General features: G+C 43.7%; 3 protein-coding genes, 1 long non-coding RNA gene and 1 other non-coding gene across 12 annotated transcripts in view; 3 read left to right on the top strand and 2 right to left on the bottom strand.

The window, feature by feature from the left end:
* Positions 1–8,576, top strand: part of NLG-5 (neuroligin 5) — a 219,125-nt gene extending 210,549 nt beyond the window's left edge. For all 5 annotated transcript variants that reach the window (XM_076526903.1, XM_076526900.1, XM_033477480.2 and 2 more), the window contains 5 exons: positions 713–905; positions 1,711–2,197; positions 4,879–5,152; positions 5,224–5,370; positions 5,647–8,576. In XM_076526903.1, coding sequence (XP_076383018.1) covers positions 713–905; positions 1,711–2,197; positions 4,879–5,152; positions 5,224–5,370; positions 5,647–6,293 — 1,748 coding nt within the window. In that variant the 3' untranslated portion in view covers positions 6,294–8,576. The remainder of the gene's footprint in view (positions 1–712; positions 906–1,710; positions 2,198–4,878; positions 5,153–5,223; positions 5,371–5,646) is intronic.
* LOC117224510 (uncharacterized) overlaps positions 1–14,844 on the bottom strand; it is a 41,322-nt gene extending 26,478 nt beyond the window's left edge. Inside the window, exons 1-5 of one of the 4 annotated variants that reach the window (XM_076526905.1) lie at positions 12,741–14,201; positions 12,463–12,665; positions 9,783–9,847; positions 9,280–9,461; positions 6,908–7,062 (exon numbers count right to left, since the gene is read on the bottom strand). In XM_076526905.1, the coding sequence (XP_076383020.1) occupies positions 9,280–9,461; positions 9,783–9,847; positions 12,463–12,665; positions 12,741–14,201 (1,911 nt within the window). In that variant the 3' untranslated portion in view covers positions 6,908–7,062. Of the gene's footprint in view, positions 1–6,907; positions 7,063–8,714; positions 9,462–9,782; positions 9,848–12,462; positions 12,666–12,740; positions 14,202–14,706 lie in introns of those variants that run through there. The other 3 variants (XM_033477490.2, XM_076526904.1, XM_033477488.2) reach the window with 3 other exon arrangements.
* Positions 11,651–14,923, top strand: LOC117224512 (uncharacterized). The gene is made up of 4 exons (XR_004491248.2): positions 11,651–11,914; positions 12,008–12,206; positions 12,490–13,024; positions 13,094–14,923. It is a non-coding gene; the product is annotated as an uncharacterized LOC117224512 (long non-coding RNA).
* A 1,740-nt stretch (positions 14,924–16,663) lies between these two features.
* On the bottom strand, positions 16,664–18,523 carry LOC117224511 (uncharacterized). The gene is made up of 2 exons (XM_033477493.2): positions 18,062–18,523; positions 16,664–17,616 (listed from the first exon to the last, which is right to left on the bottom strand). The coding sequence occupies exons 1-2, from the start codon at positions 18,240–18,242 to the stop codon at positions 16,892–16,894; spliced, it is 906 nt and encodes a 301-aa protein (XP_033333384.1). The 5' UTR covers positions 18,243–18,523; the 3' UTR covers positions 16,664–16,891.
* Positions 18,524–19,635: 1,112 nt separating this feature from the next.
* On the top strand, positions 19,636–19,717 carry TRNAS-CGA (transfer RNA serine (anticodon CGA)). The gene has a single exon. It is a non-coding gene; the product is annotated as a tRNA-Ser (tRNA).
* Positions 19,718–21,602: the final 1,885 nt, after the last annotated feature.

Below are 21,602 nucleotides of genomic sequence, written 5' to 3'. Positions count from 1 at the left end.
AGTGGTGGAATCGACGGCGACGGAAACGCAGAAAATTAGTCGGACGATCTCGCCTGATCCGAGTTAATTTGCTACTTGCACCGACGAATAAAAATTAGACGATATCTTCGCGGGACTGCGAAGCAGCTACCTTGCTGTCGCTAAACCGATTATGCGGTTTTTTTCTCAGATTTCAAGAATTTAGGTGCAGTGTCGAGAAATGTGTTTGAGATAACATTATTTCAAATATTCGATGTTATTCGAATTATTTCAAGCAAATTCCTATTAAAATAAAATCCCTTTCATCGTATCCAAGATAAAGAAATAGCGGAATAATTGTTTATTTGAAATTGCCATTATTTCAAACGGATCGATGTCACTTTTGCACTCGAACAACAATATCATCGTGACAAATATTTGCCCGTGAAATCGCCCAACCAAGGTTATTTTCTATAACAACCATGATGAAAAAGTTCTTTCGCGCATTCCGGCATCGTGTAACTTTAATAACAATTCGGACGGAAGAATTGCAACGACGCGGTCCGATTCGATCGTTTCGATCGGCAACGACTTCTCCAGGCTTGTTCCATCGCGCTGCGTTATCGAGTGGGAGGAAAACGGTCCTTTCGCATTTTGTAATCGCGTAATATTAATAACAATTCGGACGGAAAAATTGTAACGGCGCCGAGTGATTCGATTATCTCGGTTACTAACGGTTTAATGGTTTTTCCAGGTCTGTTCCATCGCGTGGTATTATCAAGCGGTTCCGCGCTAAGCCCATGGGCCTCCGTTCACGATCCAAACGACCTGCGCTTAAAAGTAGCGGAGCAAATAGGATGTTCCACGGGAAACGACGAAGATATCGCCGACTGTCTGCGCGGTGTGCCACTCTACGATCTTATGGCGGTCGAACTCCCGGAAATCCGGTAAGATACTAACCGTTTACGATCTTATCCCGGGCTCTCCGCTTAACATCCATGGATACTCGGGCGTATTCGGCGTCATTTTCGCATAAACAAGTTCCATAAACCACGGGAAACTACATATGAGACAATGAAATTACCTCCGGGAGACATTTTCGCGGGAACGACGGAAAATTGCGAGCCCTCGGCGTCCCGTATTATTCAATCCGAACGTATTTCCGAACCGTCGCGCCGCTTTTCAATATCCGACGACGCGGATACGCTGCCAGCGGATGCTCGCGCCAAAGTAAAAGAAGATATCGCGACCGCGGCCAGAATGAAATTCGATGGACGGGAATCGAAGCGACGAACATTCGAGTTAATTAACGAGCACGAGCGTCGTCGTTGTCGCAGCAGCGGCCGATCAATGGTCGCTTCCCGCGTGGCAATTAGTCGCGTCGAATCAGCGGAATACGATAATTCCTCCCGGAAATGCCGAATTTCGGGTTGCTGTGAATTTCTCCGCGCCGGTCCTGCGCCCGTGTAATTTCTGACTGCGTCTGTTCGAGCGCGAGCCAAGTAAGAAACATCGCGGAGCTAAAGTACGCGGCGAATTTCCGCCGAATCGTGTCGCGTGGCCTCCGAATCGCCTTCGAATCGCGGCAAAAAATTAGAAACATAGCCGCCGCCTTTTTTTCCAATTGCCCCGAGTTTCTATAAAAAGAGCCGCGAGACTCGATCGACTTAATATTCTTCTCGTATCTGCCGGTTTCGATTCCCCCCAGCATTTCCGGGAGAAATGACCGAAAAACTGCCTTTCATGATCCAGATTCGTGCCGCGAGTAGGACCCGGCCTGCCGGTGGACCAAAATAATCCAGACCCGGGCCTCGACATGGAGAGAGCCAGCGACACGTTCATCAAGGTGCCGTTGATATTGGGGGTCTCGTCGACGGAATCGAATCTCGACTTCAACGCCGAAGACATCCAGTACGGGTTCGAGGAGGATCATCGGAATCGCATCCTGAGAACGTTCATCAGGAACACGTACGTTTATCATCTGAACGAGATCTTCTCCGCGGTGAGGAACGAGTACACGGATTGGGACAAGCCTGTCCTCCATCCGATCAACCTCAGGGACTCGACCATGGAAGCTCTGAGCGACGGGCACACGGTGGCCCCGCTCATGAGGATCGCTTTCTATCATGCCAGAAGAGGGGCGAGGACCTATTTCTATCACTTCAGCCATCAGACCAAGGACACCGGCAAGCCACAGACCAAGGACAGCGGCAAGCTACAGAGCAGCGATAAGTCCGACGTACGGTTCATTATTTCGATTTGATGAGTTTGCTTGCAGAGTTGCAACATTTTCCTGAACCGATAGCTCGATGGATGTTCTCTTCGGGAAAGCCGTGAAACTAGAAGGAAATCTAATTATCCTTTTATCGTTGCAAAAACCAGGAGCACGTTGCGTCGTCTAAATTTCGCCGAAGACGCGACTCTTTGCTTTTTATCGGACACTTTATTCGCCGACCTCTTCGCTTTGCTGTTTTAATATTTCGTCGTTCGTTATTTTTCGCATCGCATATCGTAGATGAAAAAGGAATTGCTTTTTCCATCGTTTTTCAAACACTCCAGGATCTCAGTCTTGTCGTCGACGGTAAGAACCACGCTTTTTCGTTCCCCGTCTGAATTATGAGAGGACGTAACGAACGATGAGCACACGAACGGCTCGCACGACTTCCAGGATAGCGACTAAAGTTGAATGTCGCGTCAACGAATTTCATATCATAGGAATTACGTAGCTATTGTTTGATCACGTGCGACGCGAAACGTGAGTTCGCATAAGCGGCACGACGCGGGACCCGAGTTCACATAATAGGGGCTCGGTAATACGTTCGGTAAATCGGCAATGTGACGTAATTGGTTCTAATAAGCTGCGTCGAGATAAATTTAGTTTAATTTAGACGGCTTGGAACGTGATGCGCGCGCGGTTGCGTTACGATCCTGTTCGATCACTTTTGTTTATTGAAAACGGCGCTTCTACGATCGATTAAAAAGTCTCCCCAATTGACCCTCGGCTTGTCCACTCTTTGCGCGCAATCCGTGCGCGAATTAGAGCAAAATTCCTGTACTCTTTCTCTCGGTGTAGCCGTATGAAAAACGCGAGCCGCGCTTTCTCCCGACGAAAATCAAGTTAAACAAGAGACGCGAGACAGAGGAAAGACACTCGTCGTATCGGCTTAATCGAATCCGGAGAACGCAATCGTGCTCTCGCGCCGAAGATTGTCCGATGGTGCTCCGATCTCGGTGTTTCCTCGGCATCGATTCCTCCTCGCTCGTTCGTTTCGAGCTCTCGTTTCCTCCGCTTAACCGCTGCCCATGATTCCACGATGAAGCTACTGATTTAATCAGACGCCCCGAGAGCCTCGTGGACGACGCTCGCATTATCGCCGAGGTCTCTCCGTCGCCCGATGTAAATTAAGCGCGACGTTATCCCTCGAACTTGCTCGCCGCTGGAATCTCGGGGTGTTCGCGTTATTACGACGCTTTTCCGCGTCTGCCGTTGCCCGTGGAAACCGAATGCTGCTGGTTTTTGAACCGGGATCAGCCCCCGCGGTTATTCACCGCAGACTACCGTGCCAGATTGCCAAAATTTAATCAGATTCCTTGAATCCGGGTCACTGGAAAATAATGTAGAACCGCGTCGTCCGTGTCGGTAGCCCGCAAAGATGATTCAAGGGTAACGATTTCGCTGTGGTAAAAGCGGCACGTTTTTTCTTTTCGGAGCTTTTAGAACCGCTCGCTCGGTTTAACAAGGAATATTAAAATTTAATCGCGCGAAATTTCGGGGGCTCTTCCTCCTCGTTCAAATCGGCCAAAGAACAAAGCTTCGACCTTTTTAATCAGCTATTATCTCGTCAACTGCGCGCTGCTGTACTTAAAAAAAGATAACAATGCCCCGCTGGTTCGCGTCGTAAATCCAGATACGGAGACTGGATAATTCTAGAGAGCCGGCTGCGCTAATCTTCGGTTACTTCTCGGGAAATCCAGTTCATAATTAATCGGAGCATGCTCGTCGGGAATAGCAACATCTTGACAGGGAAAGTTAGGGTTTACTGCAGTAGTTCGAAATTGTCGCAGCTCCTGTTCTCTGGCAGTAAGCGGACACGTCGTAAACCTCCGAGTTTCCGAAGGGCCAACATGAATCACAGCATGGCCGAAAGTTAATAAGTTTCGCCCAGGGCCCACGGTTAATAGCGATTTACTGCGTTCGCCCGCCACGCGTGCCAGCTGTGTACACGCGAAGCGAAATTTAATTAAACCGAAAGCGTGTCGCGCGCGGAAAGGTGGCGCGTTTAATAAGTTCCGGTGTCGCTCTCGCAATCTTCGTAAATCCGCTCGTCCGTGCGATCAACGCGTTTCCGATGAATTTGTAGCTCTCGCGGAAAGAAAGGCTCTCGTTCGACCAGACAACCCTTTGACGCACAAGGACCAGTCGCGGTCGTCGTTCGTTTCCTGTGCACATTCTCGAGAGTATCGATAACAAAGTCCCATCCAAATTCCGTTTTATTTGTATGTCAAGAGGCTAAGTAGACGTTAATTCGTTGCCCCGCGTGACAAACGGGTCTAAAATTATGCAGACGCGTCGATTAAAATTAATTCATCGTTGCTCGCATGAAACAAAATTGTACTTGTTAATCGACGTTATTCGATACCGTCGCTAAGTGCGAATTAAACGTTTCGAAATTATTCATGAAGTCATTTAACACTGTGCGATGCTAAATTGTCCTGAATAATTAACGGTGCCTCTGCTCGATCGCACTTCGCGATCGCGCGCCCTCGGATAATAGCGACGCGATCGACAAAAATGCAGTGTTTATAGAATTTATATACAAGTATTTATTTAAAAATATGAAGCACGTTATAAAAAATAATGCACAGAAATTCACATGTTCTTCTATCTCGAAAAACGAAGTAATTCGGTAATTGTTCCAGCGTCTCGGAAGCATCCGCGGCGAAGACATCCCTTACATTTTTGGATTACCGTTGGTGGCCGGGGGAACTTTCTTCCCACGGAATTACTCCCGCCAAGACCAAGGCGTGGCCGAGGCGGTTATCACCTTCTTCACGAATTTCGCGAAAACCGGCAACCCGAACGAACCCCACAAAATTGAATCCGTGGACTATGGCACGCCGAAGGAGAAAACGCGGTACCGCGGTCTCACGTGGGAGCAATACGAAACTGGTACACAACAGTATCTAACCATCGGTGAGTCCCAGACTTAACTCTATATACTCCGATGGGATAGACTGGCCTTTAACCACCTTGTTTCTCGTTAGCCATGAAACCGAAAATGAAGAGTCACTACCGTGGCCATAAAATGGCGGTCTGGCTCAACCTGATCCCGCAACTTCACCGACCCGGCGACGACGACGTCTCCATGCGGCATCATCATTTCCGGGAGCGGGGCGACCACTTTTATGCGGGTAAATTGCAATCTTATATTTTAAATAAAATTATCGGCCGGATCATCCGCCTTCGATTTATCATACGAACAAGCTGTCTACTTGTGTCGATTATCGAGTGAAAAAAGTCTCGGTAAACGGGTCGAAAGATCAACCGTTTCTGAGATATAAACATACACATAGTATATCGATTTTTCAATAAACATCGTTCAATTATCGCGACGACATCGGATCGTAAGATCGCAACGCCGCAATTCTCGCTAGATCGACGAAATGAATTTTTTAACTCGCTTTCAGGACCGGTCAGGGATGAATGGTACACTCCACTGCCTCTGGTAGGAACGACCAAGACCAGCGCGTCCTCGACAACGGCGTGTAGCACGCCGTCGAGCGAAGACGGAATCACGGAAGACATCACGCCGATCCTGGACGATTCGGAAGACGACGCTGAACTGTTGCAAAGATTGGCCTCCCGCCACTACTACAGCACCACCACTGCCCTAGCGATCACCGTAGGAGTCGGTTGCATTCTCCTGGTGCTGAACATGTTAATATTCGCCGGGATCTACTACCAAAGAGACAGGGACAAGAAGAGAGCAGCCATGGACTGCACGCCGAACGGCCAGGAATCCCTGCCGATGACCACGAGATCGTCGATGAAGGGACCGGACAGTCCCAGATCGACCCAAGAGCCGCCACCCTCTTACACGACTCTCGCCAGGAGTCCCTCGATTCAGGAGCACCAACAAGTCCTTCAAAGCCAGTCGCTGGACACGGACGAGCCGGTGAGAAACGAGTCGAAATCTGGCCACGGGACCAGCAACGCTGTTCACAAGGATCCGATACCGCCGAAGCCGCCGACAAGGACGACCAGTTCGCTGAGCACCAACACCGGCACCAACACGATCAAGAAACGCGTGCAGATACAGGAGATATCCGTATAGCATTAGGGGTTGCCCCACGAGGGCAACTCAAAGGCTAAGAAGGTAACTTTCGTCGATTTCGAGGCAATTAGCGAATCAAAGTTCTGAAACGACGACCAGGGTGCTTTCGAGTCGTCGTCGCGTCGAGCGGACGGATGGCTCGAAACCGGGACGGAACTATCGAAGAACGAGTGCACGAAATATCCGATGAGAAATCATTTCGCTGGAGAAAGCTGCTCGAACGAGCAAGAAGACTATAGTGCCGAAAGTGAATCGCCGTAGCAAAGCGAACGGACGTTGATCCGAGTCGTTCGGTAGCACGGAATACTACGATAGAACGCCGACTCTGCCGTTCGATCGAAGGATAAATATGTTCCTCCGTAACGCGAGAAACTGTCTAAGAGAATCTCCATCGTTCTCTGTAGCCACTGCCATTTTTTTCCACAGCCGTTCTCGAAGCGTGACTTCTTCGCCGAGATACTCGAGGGTCCTGTCGGTTGCGAGAACGTGTTAAATGTGAGCAAATTCGTCGTCGTCGGACTTCGTACTCTAATTAGGTGTCGACACACTACCTGGCTAGGCAGGAACTCCAAGGACCGAAGTATCGAAGCTCCTCCACTGTGAAACGATCAGTGTTCTTCAAGTGTTCTTCTCGTAGCTTGTATCCGGGATCGAGGGTGCTCGATCGACGGAGATACGGTATTAGTCCAATATCCTGAGGTACTCCTAAACTTCCAGTGACGCGCTAGACTCCTGGGTCACCTCTGTGTGTCTCTTCTATCCCAATTAACTGAAAGTCGTGCACGAATTCGCACAGATAATCAATAAATAGGTAATGTTTATGCTACACGGTCCGTAGGGGGCGAGCATTGTAAAGAACGATTCGTTGCGCGAGAATCACTTCTAAAATTACATGGTAATGTCCTTGCGATCCGCGTCGTAGTGTCCTGCGAGTGCGACGATCTATACGCGACTTCTCGTACTCTGTATAATTGATCACCGATACCAAAGAAATTTTTCGTAACTCCGTGTAATGCGCGCGCGCAACGACACGCAAAACACGTATACGCGTACATACATGCATATATATAACGGCGCACACGACAAACAGACAGGTGAATACACACACACACACACACACACACACACACACACACGAGTTAACACACCAGTATCGAAGATAATTGAACAATGATAATGTATAGAATGTTATCGTATGTTAAATTAATACACGTTCTTTACGTCTGATATTTTTATACTTCGTATGATTTGTTTCGCGTAACGATCACCGAGGATATTGAATTGTATTTGTTGTCGCAGGAAATATTGTACACGTTACCATTACTCGGCCTGTATAGTCATCGTCATAAACTCCATCAAGCTCTCATAATAATATCGTCATCGTGATATCATCGTTCACCGATAAAAGCTCGTGTGCGTATATAGGACAGTTTACACGAGTGTTCTGTGCAAGCTCAAAAGGAGATCGAGGCCACTGGAAACTAATATATGCGCGAGTGTTGATCGAGTTGAAAAGTCCGAAAGAGTCTGTTTCAAAGAGGAAAGAAAGAGTTTTCTGGTCGCAACGTGTGCTCAAAATGTGATCGCTAAACGGGAGACAATTTCGTTCGGATCGATGATTTCCCCTTCGACCAAGTAATCTAAGGACACGGATTATCGCGCCACACGCTTAAACGATCCACGTGTTCCGGTAGAGGTAGGACGAGCGATTTTTAAGACAACCGACCGAGAGACGGGATCCGCGCTGACGTAAATCTGTTCTACGATCGACCTTCCTTTCTCACGTCTTAACTTCTTCGTTACGCGAACGCACCGGTTCGAATTACCTAACGGGACGGAGATCGTCCCGTCTCGGCGCTATTGAAATTCGCATGAAATTATTTAATCGAATTGATCGTTCGAACGAATGAAATTATTAAGGGAGCATGAATTCACTAATCGACTGTATTCGTTCACCGAGCCACACGGAATTAACGAAAGCGTATCGGTACCATTAAGAACGTAAAGTTTTACTTAGGTAGCATAATGTGCACGGTGTCGCGTAATTGTACCGTCGATTTCGATCATTTTCAACCGCATCGTCGCGCGAAAAAGGCAAACGAAGAGTAACGACAGCTGCCGACTATTGTCCGCGAATGGTTTAAATCGCTAACACGTTGTGACTGTTCGTTGATTGTGTGAACGGGGTATCAAGCACGGAACAGTGAAATTTCAATAGTAGATTAGATTAACCACCTTTGTAAATTTCACTGTACAACAATAAAATGCTGATTTCTAAATATACTACAACCTCTCTTCTTACAGTTACCCTAATTATCTAGTAACGATGCTGCGATCGATGCGACATTGAAACGATGAACGACCTACGACGAACGCTGAGTGAGTTTTTTTTTTATGAACGGGAATTGATAAAACGAGTAATTTTTATTCTAATCTTTGGCAGTTTAATTCCTCTTTTTAATACCTAGTTAATTTTTGAACAACTTTAAGCAGTAAAGAGATTAATGTTTCGCATCGTCGATGACAATGGGTAAAACATTACAAACGATCAAAATAAATTGAAGTTTTAGGAACTGGATACGGCATTGAACCATTCAGTCTATTCGATTGACCGAAGTGCAATTATTGCGGTCAATATATATATATATATATATATATATATATATATATATATAAGTTGCTTAAAGTTGTTATATATATATATATATATATATATATATATATATATATAGTGTATATCTATGTATATCTATAGTGTAATATCACTGCTCGATGAAAGTAGAAAAAAATCACTCTTAAGCAAACACTTAAGTTAATCAAATTACTCCCAGATGAGTGATAAATAAATAATATGAAAAATAATATTATTATAATAATAATATTTTGTCAAATATGCATATCCTTCTCGGAAAGATTAAGTCGTAAATGGAGAATCTTCAATTGAAATATTATGATAATATTGTAAACGATAAACTGTAATAAGTACTTAAGGGTCGTCGAACTGGCCTTCCGCGTAATTCGTTGGCCACACTAGAGTCCCTTCCTGTAACATCTTTAAAATTTTCAATTTCACTCGCTTTGGGTGACGATCCGCGGGACAGTAGATCCGTTGGAATGGACGGTAAAATGTAAATGGCGGGTAGGTACGAATCTTTGGTTCTCTTCCTTCTGAAAACAAAATGCGCCCATGTTTGTTCTTTATTTCGTTTATCGTAAATCTGCCGATTTTATGCATTTGCATATTCATATGCAATTCCCAAACTGTCCATTTTTGTGTACAATCTGAGCATCGATTAGGGAGAATTTACTGTATACATGTGCGAAGAAGAAAAATACAAGGGTGCCTTGTGCCACTGGGTGGTGGTTTGTTCGTATAAAAGTGCGACAACAGTCTTAACAATTCGCTATTACCGTAATACTAATTCGATACAACTCGATGTACACGAATCCAAAAAAAAAATATAAACTGTATTAATTACTGTATCTTACCATTAGGATCAAAGTCATCGGCGGAATCCTCCGAGGTATCCCAATGCATATGTCCAGAATCGGCTCTAAAACAAAGATAAATTTCAAGAAAAAAATTGTTAAATCGATCTGAAACGATTTTAACATATTCTGGAAGTATAACGCTTAAAAAATTGTACGATATATTACGGGGGAATTATTCTGAAACATTTCCAAGTTAAAACAATCGCACCTCCAACGCTAGAATTTTTCATTCTGTTGTAGCGTTACGAGTAATTTTAAGGACGCATGGTACGCCTAGCAAAATATGGGGTTGCGAGGCCGGCGTGCCTCCGCAGGCAAGAGTCGTAAAAGACCCAGGCGCACGGATCGAGACGTTCGTTGATTGGCACGGGGCCTTGTCAACTCTGAAGTACGAAAGAAAACGTCTCCTTCGCGGGCCACACAGGGCACTTTCTCTTTCCCATCTCCTGCAACATTCCGTTCTCCCATCTCGTTTCCAATCTCTTCATTATCTCTGGTAACTCGTTCGAGGTAAAAACGTCGCCAAACGCGAGTAACCCGACGACCGTTCTATATCCGCGCCGTACACTAATTGTACTCTTTCCGTTTGCGCAACGCTTAAACGACAAAAATAAAAGGAGTTCGTCGATCAACCGCGTCTACGGTGTAATGCATTTGGCAATAGTTTTCAACAACGTAGCCTCGGACGAAAAATGTTATCCCATCCGTTTAATTTCTTTGATTTTTTTCATTTTCGTAAGATCAATTAATCTACGCCTGTTTCTGTTATTCGCATAATACAGCATTTACGATGCCTCTACGAGCATCGTCCGTGGGCTATAACCCACGTAGCTTCGGCAACCGGTTACTAGAGGCCCAACGGTAACCCGGTTAGCCCGGTAAATGCGGGTTATAACTGGAAAGCTCTAGAATCGGGACCATAACTGTAACCGCAATTGGGGTTTCGGTTGCCTTATGAGATTTACAGTTCAAATAATTTCATGCCGCCTTAATGTATATTACAATTTTGTACAATACATGCTTTTTTATACAATATTTTATACAATTTTATACAGTATCTTGATTTTCTAGATTTCAAGTTTTAGGGAAAAATCTGTCGCACGACTGTGCTCATAAAATGGTCCTTGCACCTCGACTCGAAAGAGGACGAATTTGGGACTCGCCTCCTCGAGTTCCCAGAATGAACGTTGCTGCTGTCCCAATGATTCCAACTAAGACCCAACTAAACATCTCCTTTGCGATCGGTTCTCCGTCCTTTTCTTGACTCAGGCCAGGAACGATCAGATCGTCGTATCAGTTTGACCCCGATTAATATATCAACCGGGAGACCACGGGACCGATCAGGGTCCGCCAAGGTCAGATCTTGCAGGTGGAGATAATCGCAGGAATTAATGTTCGACTTGGGCGCCCGTCACAGTAATCGCCGTTCGTCTTTTGGGTAACCGTAGGGCCTGAACCCCTGGCCCAACAGTGCCTGTTAATTCCGTTACCCTCCGCCGCGCGTCGTCACCTACGCGAGCGGAATAGCCCATTTCTCGTTCGCGGGAGCGTCGGTCACGGCGACGCAAAGACGAGCTTAATGAACCTCGAGTTCGAATTGTGATCCTGACGGAGACGCAACGAGACGCGGAGCGACACGAATCCACGCAGGCAATTAAAAATCGAGTCCTATCATCGCAGGCAATTAACGAGTTCGCAAAATAAATCACTCGCCTGCTCGAACTCAGTCTCGGCGCGAAGTAGCCCTTCAGGAAGTATGCTCTTTTCTCTGAACGTCGGCCTTCGGCTCCAGCTGCGGATGAAAACGTCGACGCTGCTCCCACTGGGCCCACAAATAACATTGACGGTCCTCGGCGATGTCCTAAACGAAGTTATCCTTGTCCATCTTCTTATAATTCGGGAGGATGCGGCAGGATCCTCCGACAGCTCCTGCGCCATGTTGAACTACTCCATTTCCGCGCGGCAGAGGGCAGCAGCTTGCGGCGGCAGTTAGTGGCAGTTGCGGAAAGCGCTTTGTTGGTCGCCGTTTTTATTCGTCTCCAATTATATTCAGTCACAAGTGCCGTTTAATTTTCACATCTTACGAGCTCATGAAGCGAATAAAGTGAAATTGGAGCATTCACGAAGAGGTAAGTAACTATTTTAACATGTTTGGTTGCGCGCGATCGGAAGCGACGTTGTTCGCAGTTTTAACATTTTGTGGCCCCGACGTTTGTTTTTAGAGCCAAGGCGATATTTGCGGCTTCGGAAGTAATATTTCCACAACATGGAGTAACTTTGGATGAGCATTTCAACGCGGATGAATTCAACTCCAATTTCATTTCGATCGGCTATGGACACTATTTGGAAGAACGCGCCGATTAAGATACATAGCAGGGAGAGTGTGAAGTCAATTGACGACATATTTGCTGCTGGAGGACGGTGAGTAATTTAAAAAACTCTTATTTCGTCCAAGAGGACGTCGAATAGATCTTTCACTGTCCCCTTGCATGATTTAACACTAATCATACGATCGCCGGTCAAATGCCTGATTCGACGATTCTTATTCAACAATTATTGAAATTATAAAGACGTATATTCCAACATATATTAATATAAAAACAGACGAGTCACTTTTAACGTCCGATATTAATATTGCCTCATTTTATTTTTAATGTTGTAAAGTTAAATAACTTACGATGAACACGAGCCTCCCTCCTTGCAGGAATTATCTAGCGAGAGGTCTGTCAATGATGATGACAATGATGAAATTGGCCATGTCCTTTCAGATAATACTTCTTCTAATGCTTCAGGTGGCTTTATCTTGATTCCATTGAGTATTCTGTAGCTGGTTTTCCAATGATCCCTCAAATTGGCTCTCATAATTTCGTATCGACCACACTATTGATTTCATTATTAATTTTTTATTGTACACATTTTTTTTTAATTATGAAAGTATCTTATTTATGTTCTTACCAATAAATCGTTGGTCAGAAAATAGTTTTGTTCAAGATCCAGCCCTATCAAGCCTGGCAATTTCTTTAAAACTTCTGGTACAGTTTCAAATTCATTGTCGTAGAGATCAATATATTGTAAACTGTTCAGAGTTTCCAAAGTATCTGGCAACTCGCATAAATGATTCTGACATGCTTTCAATTCGTTTAACGATATTAGTCTTTCAATATTCTTTGGAAGCGTGGTCAAATTATTCTTATCTATTATCAAACATTTCAATTTGATCAAGGAACAAATTTCTTCTGGTATGTAACTAATATTATTAGAACTAATATTTAGTACAGTTAAATTAACGAAATTAATCATTTCTTTAGGTACTTGTGGAATCTGTGTTCCGCTCACATCGATTTCTTTCAGATTGGATGGCTCTTTCAACGAGTTTATTGGCATAAACCAAAAACCATTTCCATTATGGAAGCTACTATTTCCGATTATTAATCGTTCAAGATGTATCATTCTAGCAACTAATTTTTCTACGTTTGTCTCGAATAATTGGCATTGTTTCATAGAAAGCACTTTGATGTTCAATGTAGCTTGTTCTTCTGGCAAATCGAACGTTTGAAAGACTGTATTATTCAAGGACACCGTGTCCAGATTCTTGTACCTAGAATTTAATATCCACCTAGGGAACGATGGACAAGTGCCATTTTGCTCAGCATAAAATGTAGTCAACTTAATGCTCTTTGGAGAAACATTTATCTCTGAGCAAGAATTCCGAGAGAATGTAAACTCTTGCAAATTATGCATTCCACTTTCGACGCTGCTTGGAATTATTTTAAATCGATTATTTGCAAGAGAAAGACTTTTCAGCTGATTTAAATGCAAATATGAACATGGCAAGTCTCTTAATTTATTAGAACTGAGATCCAACTTTCCTAAATTCGTTAAATTCTCTAAATTATTTGGGACATCTTTTATATAATTATTGCAAGCTGTTAAAGTTTTTAAACTAGTTAATTCACTAACGATGTTTGGAATAAAGCAAAATCGATTAGAATCAATGTTTAAGTAAACTAGTTGCCGTAGAACATTTAGAGCGTTTGGTAGGTCATTTAATCTGCTGTTGGATAAGTCAAGATGAACTAAATTTGTTAAACATTGAGAAAATCTGTTGGGCAAAATTGTCAGGTAATTTCCTAGTAGAGACAGATTTTCTGTATCTTTTGCGTGTAATATTTGGGAAGTTTGCTTTTTCACTCCCATTGTCAATATTCTATTTGACTTATTTTCCAATACAATATTACATGGACTACGTTTAAACGTCAACCATGTACTGTCTTCGATTGAATTTTCCAAGCTGCAGTCTTTAAACATTCCTGTTAAAATATAGAATATAAATTGGTACCTAATATATCGAATCGCATTCAAGCATAAGTTAAAGATATTATTAGTGCTGAAGTGATAAAAATTTTCCTGATACATTCTTCTGAACTACACAAAGGTACAATAATACCTTGATTCACAATTAGATTATTGACAATGATTACAGCAATTCTGAGCTTTATTCGGCAATTTTTCAAAACATATTTTTGAAGATATTTCTTGCAGACTTATTAGCCTTTCTTCTAATACATAAAACATTAAATGAAGCAGCATTAAGTGCAATTGTAGCAATATAGTACATAAATAAAATAATATTCTTGATAGAAAACATACAACCAAGAATAAAGAAAGAAATAGATTTAGAGAAATACTATGAAAACTATGATGTACAAATTGTGTTTACTGCTGTTTTTAATCATTATATTTAAATTGCTACTACCATTGTTGCGAACCTAATATTGTCTGTTCAATTCTGCAAATATTATCTTCAAAAATAAGTAATAAAATTATACCTCCGTCTTGTTCTATGAACTTTTGTGCAGTCTTTATTCTAGGCACTGTAAAAATTAATATGTATTCAATAAAAGTGAAAACATAAACATACTTTAGGTTAAGAGTGTCAGAAATTATATGCTCTGTACACACATATACTCATAAGAACCAGTAATATACGATTTGAAGATTTATGTATATCGACACACGAAATAATATCTTTTTGTAACACAAACAATGTACACCGACAATCTAATAGCAACAAACATGAAATGTACACTAGTTTAAATATTAGCCATGAAATATAAGACTCAACTATAAGGGAACAACGCCAGTTTTCATATTTATAAGCCACAGATATTCTATCTCAGCGCCGCACCGTCGGCAGTCGAGCGATACGCTTTTGGTAACTCGGCGTGAGTTCGTAGACTAGGTATACTAAATCGAAGGCGAGAATGCAAGAATTACTGCAGCTATGCATGCAGTCTACCTCACGGTACATATTTACTACCCCCCAAAAAATATTTGCAAGTAGTTGAGTTCGACTTGGACTCTGGTTTCCAAAAAAAATTTCCAACAAATATATTAACCCATCCATCCTCCTAAAAATGCTTTCAAATACAAAAGTAAAATATTAATCCACAAAAGAGACAGTAAAATGTTACAAGAGCCTATTTATATCGGCGTGGGCCATCGGTTAGGAAAAGGAAAGGGGTGGGATTTTTGAATATTGGTAGAACTAGGCAGCGCCGAACGTTCGTTACAGCGAACGAGGACAATGCATGAGAGACAATGGAAAATTGGTAATGGATTTTATATTGGGATTATTGGAAGGGTGGCCCAGGCGACGATATGTCGTGTACAAAAGCTAACGTCGCGCGAGCATTTTTTACGGACCCAGATGACACGAGGAAATCTCTAAAAGAGCGATTTCAATTTTAGACGATAAATCTTTTAAAATAAGGTTTAATATCATAACGTATGTATCAAGGTATTGGTCGGCAGAATATCGAAGATCAAAGGGGAGAGAATATTATTAGCTTATCGAAGGTTTTTTATTTCTGATAAAAACGGTCCATTCTCCCATGTATCTGTTAAACGTGAATCCGTTCAAAATATTAACGTTTTATCGTACTTTTCTGATTGGCGGGTTGTGAAGCGCACTGTACAGACAGTGCAACTACACTCGCGCCGATAATGAACTCGACGGCAGCGCTGACAGGAAAAAAAAAGACAAAAAGGTGAGGTCGTATCGCGAGTTGGCTCGGGAGGGGGTTTGTTTAGCAATGCATCCAACGGGAAGGGGAACCGACGCGACACAAAGTGCGTCTCGTTGGTTGCGTTTCTAAGCAAACCCCTTCCCAAGCCAACTCGCAATGCTCCTCCATCTTTTTGTATTCTGTCTGTCAGCGCTGCTCGACAGTCCGATTGCAATTTCGCCGCACACCTGCGTCTTGCGATCTTCCGTCTTATGACGATTTCTTGCAAGGTATCGCGTGTTGCTGCACCGTCGCAGCTCGTGCATTTTGACACAAGTTCGCGTCGCGAACCTCTCGCTGAAAATTGCACAAAGAACGAGTGCTCTCGGCCGCGGCCACGTGGCCCTTTGTAACAAATCTCGACACGATTAAACATAATCCAGAGCCTGCTAGCGAGCCGTTCTTTCATTCCGCGAGATCCGCTTTGCCATAAGAGTTGTCCTCCGCTGTTCGCGCGTTCTTCGGTGTTTGGATCTTCGGAAATTGCATCTTGCATCTGCTCGTTCACGAAAAGGTGGCACAAATTTCGACAATGGGGTGTGGAGGGACCTGTGCGACCCTACTCTTCTGCCATAGCAGGTATATGGGACACCGTGGGGCGGGGGTTAGCTCCCTAGAAGTTCCTCTGTGCCATCTTCTCGTGGGCGGACAATACATCGGCCGGAGTCATAACATAAGAATTTGGATTTTGTAAATCATGTAACAGTTAACATGTAACAATTTTTAATGGCGCTTTGCAGTCGCCACACGAGTGCAAAGGGTTTATAACTTTTATCGATGTTGCGTCTCAGGTAATTAAAAGTATAGAAATTCGTTTAAAAATTTATAAGCGACCTTTACACAATTCTCCAAGCTTATTTAAACAGTTGTCATCTCGACGTGCCCCTTGACGATAGTATTACGTACAAAACTATACAACATTCGTCTGAAACATTTCCTTGTATTTTGAATACATAAGAAAATAATCGTAGATGTGTATAATACAATATGTATACAATGTGCGTGACGCGAGCGCTCGCGTGCTCGAATAATACAATATTATAAATCATCCAAGTCTAAATTTTCTGTACATTCGTTATGCGAGTTTATGGATACGATACTGTTCGACGAACTGTGCGGCGTGGGATTTCTTGCGAGTGCCGATGCCTGGTGAACTTGAATCTGCGGAGGAGCGTTGGCATTCAACGAATTATGAGGGTGTTGTGAAGGGTGTTGTGAAGTGTATTGTGGAACATATTGTGGCTGATTGATGTTTATCATGTTTTTAACTAATTTCAATACTTCGGTCCTAAACTCCAATTTGTGATGGATATTGAACGATCGCACTGTCGGCAGTAACGAGTCGAAGAACGCTCTGTCTTCGTCCAATTGTGTTTCATAATTGTTTTGCGCATGTTGTGCGCCCGGTGTGGTTATACAATTGGTTAGACGTTGGTCGAGCATTTCCTTGCGGCGGCGTTTACTTTGCATTTCGTTCAGTGAATTTTTGGCGTTTGTATTTTCATAGTTGTTGCTGCGCGTCTTCATGATGTCATTGTGCGTTGAATCCGAGATGTCGCCCTCTGTTTGCGACATCGGCAGAGTCCCGTATGCCACACCGTTCCCAGCGTTCGTTATATTCCTCGGTTTCAATAAAAACGAGAGCTGGTTATAATATATATACTGCTTCGCGCAATCGGCTCCTTGGCCGGATTTACTTCTTTTTCGTATGCTTCTCATAAATGCATCTTTGATATTCTTCCACTTGTGGATCAATCTTTTATCTGGAATTAAAGTGCACATTTTTACAGAGCTATACCAGATGACGTCACGATGATTAGGATGACTGTTATCGTTAGTTATGCATGACCAGAACCGCCCTTAGCATCGGATACCTCTCCTGATACATTGGTACGCTTACCGGCAAAGATCGAGAAACATGCTACTTGCGAGGGTCGATTAGGGAGAATTTACCGCAGTTGGAATTTGAACTGTGTACAAATGGAAAGCTAGTCTGCATCGAGACAAGAAAAGTTCGACGAAGATAAACGAGAAGATAATTTCGCAGAGAAGATATTTTGTTAGTTAAAGTGGAAAAGCACGTGCACTGGCAAGGCCAGGAACCCTGTGTGTATTGCTAACGCAATGCAATTATCGCGTGCGTATAAGCGAATGAAACGCAAAGAAATGATATTGCACTTAAAAATTCTGAAGAGAAGAAAAACTTACTGATGCCGTTTCTCTCGGACTCGGACATTCCTTCGATATTGGGATAAAATTCTTTGGAAATAATAAACCACGCCAAGATTTTCATGTTCTTGTCGTGGTAATTCTCACAGGAGGTATCCCATATTTCAGGGTACTTCTTAATCGCTTCAATGAAAAGTTCAATATCAAAGATATCGGTCATGGCGGCTATCTAGTCTGCCGCGCGGTCTCGTCGCGATCCTCCGCGGCTTATACTATATACTTTCTACAGTAGTTTCTACGTTTACACGAGAGCAGCGATTTAGACCGATGCACACGAGCGACAAGGCACTACTGCGATGCCGCGTCGCGACGCGACACCGCTGCGACACGGCCACGATGTCGCTGTGCTGCTGCTCCGCGCTGTCGGAGAACGGCGTCGACGCGGCTCCGCTCGCGAGCGAGCGGGATCGCGTCTCGTGAACGTTGCACAATCCAATGCACACAAGCGATGCGGCGGCGACGCGACGCGACGCCAGTGCTGCGTCGCCGCCTAGTCGCCTCGTCGCGCCACCTTGCCGCGATTCTGCGGCGGTGACGGCGAGAGCCGTTTCGCGCGAGGATACGCGCGACGCGTATGCGATGCAACGTTAAACGCGCGAAAAAATATCGCTGTATCGCCGTCCGAAACGTCCCGTTGAATTTACACGCACGGTCGGTATCCGTCATACAAGCGTCGCGATACCAGCAGCCTCTGAAACGGGTCTGAAACGCTGCACGTTGCACGATAAAGCGACACCGTCGCACAAGGCGGACCGATATCGCAAACGCGCGGACTAGAAGCAAATTTTTGCAGCGCAATGATAATCGATGGAATCGTAAATGTTCATAATAAATTGCGTTGAAGAAATAATCTTTCGTAGACGGTGCAGAATTAATTTAGAGATTGCGATTATAATGTTAATGTTTTTGTGGGAGAACAAGACAAAGATTACGTTAATTTTTATCATGTATATGTATGTACATAACAACCCCTCTCAATGCGGATCTTTACCATGGTCGCGATTTGCATTTGCGCCAAGGAGAACAGTTACTTCGAATTACCTCAGGGACCCTTATTTCCCGATTTTTTTGTAACTTTTGGGACACCCTGTATATTGACCCACCCCTAACCGAAGCCCTGTTTTTGCAGTCCTCTTCGTTACTTTAAGAATCGGCACATCTTCTAATTAAAAATAATTTCACGGAGCCGTTTTCTCAATTACAGTAAATTCACCCCAATTCGCGCACAAAATGGACACGATTATCCATTTTTGTGCGCACTCTGAGCGCGAATTAGGGAAATATTACTGTACATCGTTTTTACGTCTACCTTTTCCACTGCCAACTAGTCGAGGGCGTCCTCGTCCTCTTTAGTTCAATCGTGGATGCAGAATTCACCGCATTCGCGGGTAAATAAATTATTTAATAGCAAAGTAAAGATCCTCGTTTCGTACCGTGGACGAATAAGAATAAAACGAAGGGGTTGATGAAATTACGCGCGGAAGTATTCGATACGCGTCGGGGGTTGCTCTCGATTGGTCACCCACGGTATACGAGCAGACGACAAGGGGTGAGCAGCCGTGGCCGAGTGGTTAAGGCGTCTGACTCGAAATCAGATTCCCTCTGGGAGCGTAGGTTCGAATCCTACCGGCTGCGAATATTTTTTTTCCTCCTCGCTTTTTAACGAGACGGAAATAATTCATCGGAATCGATTCATCTTACCGCCCCAATTTTACCCCTAGACTGATTCGACGGTATTATTCGAGCCTCGAGCCCTCGTTTTTATAGTTATCGATAATCGGTTGCTGTAAAAACGTATCGTGTCTCCTCTCCCTAAATATCGTCCATTTTCGTTTACAAATTGGGGGACAATCGGAGAGAATTTACCGTCCATGTGTACGCCTTCACCTAGAAGATAAGCATGACAATGTTTTGTCAGCGTGTCCGATAACAAGCGAGCGATTAAAATTGGTGAAACGTTTATCTTCGACGATCGCTATCACCGAAGAAACGCAACGTTGCGATAACGATCTCGACACGGCTGTTGCACGTGTATAATTACGATAGTCCGGTCTCCGGTCGTAAATCTAATGACCATTAGTTTCGTATAAACCACTGTTTTAATCGGAGTTGTTCGAGAGAGAAAAAAAAGAAGTGTAACAAACCGAGGCCATCGTCTCTTATCTCACCTTGCGCTGCGAAATGTACCGCGAACCTCTGACATTCACTTTCTAACGGAACTAATGGGCGCGGAAAAACAAAAATAGCTGGAAACTATGCAAACTGCGTGGCCGGCTAGTAGATAGCCGCGAGAGCAAAAATTTGATCCGGAAAAATCTGTGCAGAGAAAATGTGTGGCTACGACGGAAAGAAACGTCGAAGCGGTTTGTCCACCGAGACTACGGTGCAACGGATTATACAACCGTGTCTGTCATTAAAAATATTAAAGATATCTAATCAAAAACAACTAACCGCACCTCTGCTGCCGTAACGATTAGGCGCGGGTTCCAGGGCACGTGTCCTGTTCGCGCTGTGCCGAGAGCGGTTTCGTCTATGCGGCAATTTCTCCCTAATTAACACTCCACTAACAAAAGTGGACAGTTTGGGAAATAGAGATACGATTGTTCGAGCCTTCCGCTTCGTTTTCATAGTTGTCGACGATCGCGGATCACCCGTTAGATTCGCATTCTTGCCGAGTACGCGAGTCCTAGTTTTCTGGCTCTCACCCACAACAGCATCGAGAGTAGATTGTGGAGCAAAGTATCTGCTGTATCCTGCCTATCCTGTCGTATCCTATCCGATCTACCAGATCTAGACGATCTACGCTTGTCTACGATCGTTTCGAGCCAACGTAGAACATACTCTGGTACATAAATATCGGAGCATTTGCAAGATAGATCTAATATTTAGTACGTAAAATAATATTCTAGAATTTAAAATAAATTTCAAATCGATTTTGAAATAAATAAAAGGTTTCAAAATAAATGCAAATAATTTTGTACAAATACGACAGTCTAAAAATGGAGTTTCTGCCATAAATTACCACCCCCCGGATCGCCGTGCACCGGCGGATAAAAGAATAACAACGAGTCATTAGTATTCCGAGACGTTTGCTTCTACGTCCGCGTACAGAGGATTCCGAGTAGCGATTTTCTTCCTCAAATTTTTGCGATACTAACTTCAAGGTTTACAGTGTTCGCAAGGGTCATACAGCGGAGACGGTAAACAACTATAATTTATGGGTCGCGGTGGGTCGGCCGAGCTTTTTTTTTTTTAAATTAACGTTCCCGATTAAATAACCGTATTTTTAAAGAGAGAAAGCCATGGTAGCGGCTATCGAATATTTTTATATAATGCTAACGACTGCGTAAAGAATGTTGCTTTCCATAAAGAGTTGTCAAACTGATTAAAAGTTTTTCATGATTTCAAAGTAACAGTTTCTTGTTTTGCGGTGTTTATCGGTATTTAGAACGATCGCTTACTTTCGCTCGAAAGAGCCATTACGATGTCAGAAACAGTCTCGAGTACACGGCAAAAGTAA

This window comes from Megalopta genalis, chromosome 16 (genome assembly GCF_051020955.1).
Source record: "Megalopta genalis isolate 19385.01 chromosome 16, iyMegGena1_principal, whole genome shotgun sequence".
Lineage (NCBI taxonomy): Eukaryota > Metazoa > Arthropoda > Insecta > Hymenoptera > Halictidae > Megalopta > Megalopta genalis.
The sequence above is the reverse complement of the archived record's forward strand: the minus strand, read 5'-3'. Positions and strand labels throughout refer to the sequence as shown.